This window comes from Apaloderma vittatum, unplaced genomic scaffold (assembly GCF_000703405.1).
Source record: "Apaloderma vittatum isolate BGI_N311 unplaced genomic scaffold, ASM70340v1 Scaffold38236, whole genome shotgun sequence".
NCBI classification, from domain to species: Eukaryota; Metazoa; Chordata; class Aves; order Trogoniformes; family Trogonidae; genus Apaloderma; species Apaloderma vittatum.
The window spans coordinates 1,446-10,675 of record NW_009720757.1 but is presented as its reverse complement, the minus strand read 5'-3'; the positions used below and the strand labels follow the sequence as shown (position 1 = coordinate 10,675).

The following is a 9,230-nucleotide window of genomic DNA, read 5'->3' as shown; positions in this document are numbered from 1 at the left end:
GTTGTTGTTTCTCTGCCTGATGCTCCGCAGGAATTCCCTTCGATGGCGGGCTGCGCTGCCTCTGCTGGAAGGTGGGTTTTGCTCGGGGTGCTTCGGTGAGGGATGCTTCGGGTCGCTTAAGTACATTCTGGGTTTGGGTACTTAAAATTGTAAACAACAAAAAAAAATCCAGAGCTTAAAAGCCGCTTGGAAGCATCAGTGATTTGTGGAGATCGGTGCTGGCAGATCGCAGTAGCAAGGTACTGACACAGGGCAGCCGTCAGTGTGGATGGCAGAAAGCAGCCGCTTGCGCTGGGGCTGAGAGCAGCCCTCAGGATTAAGCTAGGAGTGCAGTTCAGCCGGGTTTGCTATTGATAAATAGTACAAATAGGTCTGTGTTGAAAACCAGTCCCTGAAATATTCCTGAGTGTCGTTTGGCAAAGTACTCAGCTTTCTGGAGAAAGCTCCCAGTATTTTCCCAGAGCCAGTTCTAGCTGCTGCGTTTGGTTTGCTCATCTTACAGCTGTAACAGCTCATTCTGCAAATGCTAATTTGTGCTCGTCTGTCTTCTGTGCAGATACTTCTGAACTACCTCCCTTTAGAGAAAGCCTTATGGAGCTCTTTGCTGAAGAAACAGAGGTGAGGACGTCGGCACTTGCTCCTTTATTTCTAATGATATCTCCAGAGGAGGAGAATATAGTTGCTTAAATAATTAAGTATCTTCGTAAAACGAATTGCTCTCATGTGGAATGTACTGTTCTGTAGGCTGTCTCGTGAACTGACCTCTTCACCTAAACTGAACTGGAAAGAAAATCAAATGGCTTCTGGCTGAGTAGGGTGCTACAGAGAGATCTGTTTGAACTCAGTCTGGGTGCTTACATTGACTTAATCTTCTACTTAGTTGCAAATTCCTCTTTTCTTCCTTAAGGGATCTGTATTCCCAGTTCCTGAAGGAAATGATTATCCAGCCTGGGATTGCCAAAGCCAACCTGGGTGTTTCAAGGGAAGATGTGACCTTAGAAGATCATGTAAGTGCTGCTGAGCCTTTTGTGTTGCAAAAAAAATTCCCCAGAGCTATAAACTCTGTTGTTCTGGAGTCTGGACCCCTGGGCTGCTCTTGGCTCTATTCTTGGACTGTGAGAACCTTGCCCTGCTGGCAGGAGAGACAGTTTCCAGGTACCAGCCGGGTGCTTGTATCTCAGTAGCCTTCAGCCTCAGTTATTGGCAAAGCACCCGTAGTTCTGAAGAGGGCTGTTTTCAGCTATATGAATCCCTTTTCCTCTCCTTTGGGGCAACTGGCCAGGCTGTGGGTCTCCTAGGGCAAGGGAGAGGCTCACAAGAGGAACGTCTGATGAAGAGACGCTCTCCCGGGAAGTCCCGGGAGTCCCTGGGTGGTCTCAGAGCAGGTTAATCTGAACAGAGGCTACAGAAGAGGCAGAAGAGTTAAGTTGGACTAAGACATGGAAGGCAGGAGACTCACTTATTTCTAGTTCTGCTGGTTGTGGGGTTTTTTATTGACTATTTCCTGCATCGCTTGGCTTTTCCCTTCTCTGAAAGTGCTGTTAAGAGTGTATGTGTTGAGGAAGAGAATGAAGTAACTAATCAGAAGAGACCAGAAAATGATACAGCGTATCATGATACAACAATCAGGAATCTTGTTGAGACAGGACAGGATAGCTGATTTGGGAACAAAGACCTGAAGAGGCAGGTGAAAAGGGATCGGGAGTGTTGGCTTCTGCCTCTCTAAGCGAACCTGCGTGTTCGCTCCTTTCCCAAGCTCCTGTCCACTTTCTGCACATAGTGTGAAGAAACAACACTGTGAATGTAGCCAGTGAGAGAAAATGTGACATCTGATGTGTTAGAAATGTGCTGTTACTGGATGATGGAGGGGCAACAGAGGTGTAAAATCAGTGTGTATTTACTGACGATTTTGGTACATGTGAAACACACTTGTTCTGTTTCTGTTGTTTATTTCTTTAGCCCCTCAATCCAAACCCAGACAGTCGATGGAATACTTACTTCAAGGATAACGAAGTGCTTCTCCAGATTGACAAAGATGTCAGGTGTGTGAAGCATGATGACTCAGGCTTCTGAACCCGAGCAGTTTGGTTAACACGTTGTACTTTGAAAACAAAGTTTAATATTAAACTGAGCCTCCCGTTCAACGTGGGGCACGTACTTCCTTCTCATGCCCAACTTCCTTCTGTATCCGTCCTAGGAGGCTGTACCCTGACATGGCCTTCTTCCAGCGTCCAACAGACTACCCCTGCCTTTTAATCCTGGACCCCCAAAACGAGTTTGAGACGCTGCGCAAGCGAGTGGAGCAGACCACGCTCAAGTCGCAGACGGTGGCACGAAACCGCAGCGGCGTAACAAATGTGAGCTCTAGGTGGGGGCTGTCCGTGGGGCAAGGCGTTCTAGCTGATAAGGGGAAGGATGCTTCTTGGGCTTTTTTTCTGTTTCTCTCTCTTTCTGCTTGTGCAGTGGAATTAGGGAAATACCCCAGCAGGTGCTCCGTGTTTTGCTGGCCAGAGAGCTTTGGAGAGCTCATTGATGTACCTGACAGTAGGGAGTTAAAGGTATATTTAGTTTGAAGTATTATTTGTTCCTGACTTCTGGTGGTAGGTGGAGTCGCAAGAAGATGTGAGTATTTTATGCGTGACTTGTGCCTTTCTTTACGGACACAAAACACTGAGAAGTTTATTGAAGTTGAATTTACGTAGTCTTCCAGAGCTGGATCTCATAAACCTGCAGTTATGAAGAGAGCTGGATATCTGCTGCAGTCTGTGTTGTCTCTTTCCTCTTTCATGAGCGTTACGCTACAAGCGTTGCGTGTTTTGGAGACGGTGGCTTGCCTGCCGCACCAGATCTGTCCTTGTCCTCGTGCTGCCACAAAGAAGTGGAACCGCTGAGGTTTCTTCCTGTGGTGTGGTGACTCAGGGGAGCTGTCTGTTGCTGCACAGGCTGCTGCTTTCTTCAGAGTTAGCCAGCACTAGGCCTTCGCCGTATTTGTGCTTCCCAAATTGCTTGCTGTGGTTTGCCAACACCTGACCACTTTGGTGTAAGCTGCCCAAATCTCTTTTTGCGGGGGCCTGCGTGTGGTGAAAGCCAAGCTTGGCACATGTACAAAACTACTGTGCCAGTTGGTTGTCCTGAATCAGCCCCAGTCCTGCCTTGCTTTTCAGGTGAGCTCCCCTCTTAAAACAACACCCAATTCTCTGAGCGAGTACGAAGTTCTGCCCAACGGCTGTGAAGCTCACTGGGAAGTGGTGGAGCGAATCCTGTTTATCTATGCCAAGCTGAACCCTGGGATAGCCTATGTCCAGGGGATGAATGAAATCGTGGGGCCTCTTTACTACACCTTTGCTACGGATCCTAACAGCGAATGGAAAGGTGAGAGGCTTTTGGCCGCTCAGTAATGACAGCTGTACTGCATGCTCTCTGCGTAAAGAACTGTTCTGGGAATGAGACCGTCTTTAAACAGCTCTGTTCTGGCTGATAGAGGCCAAAAAGCAAATACAGAAAAAAATGCGGAGTTTGGGGCAACTAGAGCAAGTTGACGGAAACTGAATGGGCTGTGAGTGATGAGGATATGGGAAATTTTTGAGGGAGTTTTGTTTTGTGTGTATCTAAGTTGCACTTCATGAAACTTAAAATCCCTTTAGAAGGTGTTGTTTGCTTTTACTGTATGTCGCTGGTAAGAAAGGAATGGAATTGAGAGTACGTTGCCTGTCGCTTCTATCTCATGGGAGCTCTGAGGGTGTGTGCTGGTGGCAAACAGAGGAGATTATGTTCTTGGGCACAGATAACTGGTTTGTGACCCGATGTCACAAAGACCTCTTGTTGCATACAGGGTCTTTATCTGCAGAGACTCTGTAGACTTTCTAGGTTTGTTTGGTTTTGTTTTTTTAAAAAAAAAAAAAAAAAGTCTGGTCTTGTCCCAGACCAAGCAAGCCGAAATTGTGTGGGATGAACCACTTGAATCGAGTACAGCAACAACAAGCCAGAACAGCTGTAAGTCTGTGTGCCTCTGTCAGTGATGCTTCCTCTATTCCACCATCATATTTTTAAAAATTTTTCATTTATTTTTTTTTTGCAGAACATGCTGAAGCAGACACGTTTTTCTGCTTTACCAATCTAATGGCTGAAATTCGGGACAACTTCATTAAGAGCCTGGATGATTCTCAGTGTGGTATTACCTACAAAATGGAGAAGGTCTACTCCACGCTGAAGGAAAAGGATGTGGAGCTGTATTTGAAACTGGTGAGGAGCTAGGTGTTTCTCCGAGTCTTGGAATGCGAGGAGGGGAGCTTAATAGCGTGTTTAAATGTCAACAAATTTTGTTAAACTGTTACCGTGCTTGAATAGACAGGTTCAGAGAGTGTAGGAAGGGTTTTGCCTATAGGGCATAGAGGCTTTCTTATCTATGAACTGAAACCACCTCTCCTTGCAGTACGCCTGGAGTGAGCTGACGCAGCAAGGCTTTCCTCCCTGCCTGCCTGTGAAAGCAAACAATAGTTGTTGTGAAACTGCCAGCTGTGAGTCCGAAGTGACTTGGCTGCAATCCCTGGTCACCTGGGATGAGACCTAGTTGGAGCTGGAGTCTTTCTTCTAGTCATCAGCAAAACATGAGTTTAGCTGTAGATTTCCTTGAAATCCGAGGTTACAGGAATTGCATCTCTGTCATTAAGGACAAAACAAAAACCAGGCCACCCCCTAGGGCTTTGGTTGCCACTGGATGTCTTGACAGTAGTAACTTAAACTGCTTGGAGATCGTTCCAGAAGGGAACCAAGCAAGCTGGTCCATCCCACTCACCTAATTTTGTTGTTGTCCTTCACACAAAGGTCTCAGAGTGCCTGTAGGGTTTGTAGAACGTATAGAAGGCACCTTTTGCTGAAAACATCTTCAGATCTTACAGGCCGCTTAGTGTGAAAGCCCAAGGAGAATTTGGAAGAGAAAACTGTTCGTGTTAGTCCAACTTTTACCAAATCACACTGAGATTTTTTTTTTACTTTGTTTGGATTTAGAGAAATTGAGATTTTATTTTCTTTTATTTTTTTTATAATCCAAAAGATGATTTGTCAGCACAGTGACATGACCCACAGTGTTGGCTGGTGGCTGATTCAGTGGGGAGAAAATAAAACTGCTTACACTTTGGCTGGCAGGAAATGGTCTTGGCGGTGCAGCAGCTAGCCCTTAAGAATATCAGCAGGATCCTGAACACGTTTGACCTTGATTAAATTTATGGTCCTTTGGATTTAACAGCAGAAAACAAGAAGAGCTTCAGGCTAGAAGTGCTTACAGTATGTTTTACTGACCATCGGTGTTCCATCTTTGTTTCTTTTTGTGAATAGTAAACCCTTTGATAAATACAGGGCTTCTGGAAGGGAGAGGAAATCCTGACAAAACAGGGCCTCTGCTAGAGGGGGAGGGCTGCAGCTTTACTGATAAAATGCTGTTCAAATAGAAACATTAAAATTACTTGGCAAGTTTAACGGAACTCACACAAATAGTGCCTTTAGGAAGAAAAGCTTCCGTCGCCCCATGTTGTCGACAGAGGAACGTTTCCTGGCATCTCTCTGTAGATATGGAGCGTGGTTGCACTGAAAATCTCTCTGTCTAGCTCGAGTATGAGAGTCGTCGGAGGTGGCAGAGGGTTTGCTGGTGTTGCCGTGAGAATCGGCAGCTTAGAGAAATCTCGGGGTGGGGCTGGGGCTGGAAACGTGGGGTGCGTGTCTTACTTGTAGGGGGCTGGCCAAGAACGCGTATTCATTCTTTGCCTGGTGCATATCTGACAGCAAGAACAGAACATCAAACCCCAGTTCTTTGCCTTCCGTTGGCTGACGCTGCTCTTGTCCCAAGAGTTCCTGCTGCCAGACGTCATCCGTATCTGGGACTCCCTCTTTGCTGACGATAAACGCTTTGATTTCCTTCTGCTCGTCTGTTGCGCCATGTTGACGTAAGTACATAGGTAGCCTTCCCGCTCTTCTCTTTCCCCCCTTTACCTAAATCTGTGGATCCCAGGGTCTTCTGTAAGCATATGTTAAGGGATTTGGTGAATAAGTTACAGTCACTGTTCACAATGGTAGCAAAACTGTTTTCAAGAGCTTCTGTAAGGGCACAGTGTAGACTGGTTTTAAAGTTCCTCTGTAAAGACTCAAAAGTAGCTGGAATAATTTCCCTCTTTCAGACTAATCCGGGATCAGTTGCTGGAAGGAGACTTCACTCTGAACATGAGACTGCTACAGGTAAGAATTGAGTGCAGCAGGTACAGGGAGTAATTTGAAGAGTCTTAAAGTAGTGCTGTGAGAGGGGATGATCATCATATGAGAGAGGGTATGCCTGGCTGAAGAGAAGTTCCAGATTTCTGATGTTTGCATGCAGAAAAATCTTAGGCATGTTTCTCACTGGAAGTGTGAATCTTTTGCTTGTGCACCCATTCTAGCTTACAGAGAAATTAGCTAGACTAGATGTTTCTAATATTCCTTAGTTTTGAAACAAAAATGAGTCAAGCCAAGATAGGAAACCCTGTGTAAGAGCGTTAAATTCATTGGCCAGAGGCTTTTGTTTAGTTCTGAGATCTGTGAGAGGCCAAGACTGGAAACGCCTGCACTGCACAGTAGGATATCTCTGATTCTACCAGTTCCTGCTTTGGGCTGTGCAAGATACTGGCTTCGATAAGGCTTTCTGGCATGAAGATAGCCCTTGTAGCAGGCCAGCTTGCTGTACCCTTGGAGCACAACTTTTTTTAAGAAAAAAACAAACCACAAACAACCTTCTTGAAGGGTATTGAGACCTGATCAGTTACAAAACAGGAAACCATTAGCTCTTAAGGGAGTAACTGCCCATGGCAGTATGTTACAATAGGCCAAGAATGCTGTTGTCAAGGTTTGGCCAGCGTAAGTGAAGCGATGTGTACAAGAAATGCTGCATAGTCACTTCGAACACTTTTGTTTCTTTAACATAGGATTATCCTATTTCTGATGTTCATCTGATTTTGAAGAAGGCGAAGGAACTTCAAGATTCCAAATAGTCTGTGAGCCTAACAGAAAGGTGTCAGAGAAACTGTATGGCAGCAGATCCCAGGAGATGCCCCCATGAAGCGTGGTGCATTAAAGCTCCTGGTGGTCTCTGCAAGACTTCAAGTTCCATGTTTGGGCTACTGGCCACCTTGAAGACTTCCTTCTACTCTATTTATTAGGTCAAGGACTGATTACTTCCCCATCTACTTGGGTCCTGCACTCCAATTTTTTTCACCTCTCAAATGCCTCTGTGCTGCCAAAAGCAGTTCTTTGTATCTTTTTTTAAAGACTTTTAAGTTTGGAGAGAAAGAAAGGATCTGTCTGCATATCCATGAAAGGGTGGACTCCTATATCATGGAAATAACACATGAAGTAACTTTTCCTGGGGAAGGGACAAGGCTGAGTCCGGTGGATTTTAGTGGGTGAGTATAGAAGGATCTTCCTCCTGTGAAGAGAATGTATTCCAATGAAGTCACACCTTCTGCCATTCAAGTAGCTTCTGGATTCTTCTCCCGCGTGTCTGCACTTGGCCATCTCTGAGGTGTGCGTGGAAGAAGATTGCATCGGTTTCTGGTGATTGTCATCTGACGTCAGGCAGTTTGGACCCCTTTGCCTGGGAAAGAGACCTTGAGAAGCTGCGATGGGAGGACATCATTAGAGCTGGTGGCTTTATGCACCAAAACTGCCTGAATCCAGAATCGCCTTACCCACAAGGACTCCCTGAAAGCAAGACTGTGGTGGTTTCAATCAATGAGTGAAGTGTAGTTTGAAGTCAAGCCTTATTACGCACAGCCTTAGAGCAGGAGCTTGTTGCTGCAGGGAGGCCTCACGCTGCTTTCCTGGCTCTGAACTGGAGCATACCCCACTACAATCAGGATTTTGAAATACAAGAAATGGGCATCTAGTCATGTGCAATGAAGACAGACATATTTAGGGGCTTATACAGGCATGGCACGGGGGTTTTCTGCCTCGGTGGCTTGTGTAATATTACCCTTCATAAGCTCTGGTCATGGTAACCTTGATATTGTCTCACAATACTTGCCAGGAAGAGATGAGGTACGGGTCTGACCTACAAGTGAGAGTCCTTTTCTGGTGTAATCCAGCATTTGTCATCAGCTGACTGCTGGGGCTGAGCTGCTCTTCCATGGACCAGTCCCGTTGGAGTCACCGTCCTGAGCTGGATGTTTGTCCCTTCTGAGAGGGGATGCTGCTGCTCGTCAGAGACAGTTGGAGCAGGCTCTGGTGAACGCGGACTGAGACAAACTACGGAGAGAACTGCTAACCTGCCGCCAGCGTCAGGCTGATCAGAAACTGTAATCCTCAGAGGGAGAAACTGCCAGCACTCAGGTGCTTGGGTGGTGTAAAAGCTCTTGAGAGAACACTAATCTAGCGTGCTTTTCCCTTTCTTTCTATGCTGGCTCACCTCTGCATAGGTCTTTGACACTGCAGTTTTTTGTATTTATGGGTATTGATTTGTTATAAGTCAGCCTTCTATGTAAGATCTGCTTAAGCTGCCTGTGGCCTAGAACCAACCTAGCAGAAGGGATCTTGTCAGCCTTCAGCTGTTTTTTTATGAGTGTTATTTCATTCACTGAAGGCCAGTTCTTTACAGGCTGCTGTAATTCTCATAAAGGTGGATGGGGAGCCTGGAGGACAGGTTGATGCACACACCTGTGTGCTTATTGGCAATCCCAGGCACTCTCTGCCTCTTCAGAAGATGCTCGAGTAACACTAGTGCAGCCCAGCGTTGCTGCTGCGGTGGAGCAAGAGCAACTGAAGACTTAAAACAATCTGTAATTAATACTTATGGCTAACAGTATCCCTCTCTGCTGCAATCCTTTCTAGAGGGGGTAGAGTTTTCTTCCAAGAAATGTGGAACAGATAGATCAGGACAGCTGTGTGATGAAGCATCTTGTCTGCTCTAACCACTGGATGGATGTTCCTCCTGCTTTGTATCGCTGAGCTGTTCCAGGTGGTTTCATGGTCTCAGCTCTTGGCTACCCTGCACTAGAGAGGCAAGTACTCAGACCTCCTGTGGCCAGACAGCTGGCTGGGAGGCACAAATGTAGAACGGGAGGGTCAAACTCTTAGGCAGAATTAGACCTTCTCCAAACTCTTCTGCCTCCGAACTTCTCTAAATACTGCTGTAACTCTCACATTCCATGTACAAGCTCTGCTCTCACCTCTCTGAATTCTTGGGCTCTCCATTTGGTTCCCGCTGGCAAGTG

At 46.2% G+C, this 9,230-nt stretch overlaps 1 protein-coding gene across 1 annotated transcript; it reads left to right on the top strand.

The window, feature by feature from the left end:
* Positions 1 to 29: 29 nt before the first annotated feature.
* Positions 30 to 7,339, top strand: TBC1D13 (TBC1 domain family, member 13; the record flags this gene model as incomplete). Its single annotated transcript, XM_009871114.1, has 10 exons — positions 30 to 71; positions 557 to 618; positions 908 to 1,007; positions 1,960 to 2,042; positions 2,198 to 2,357; positions 3,165 to 3,372; positions 4,079 to 4,242; positions 5,779 to 5,939; positions 6,171 to 6,228; positions 6,948 to 7,339. Coding segments are annotated over 10 exons (1,104 nt in total), but the record flags the coding sequence as incomplete, so codon positions are not given.
* Positions 7,340 to 9,230: the final 1,891 nt, after the last annotated feature.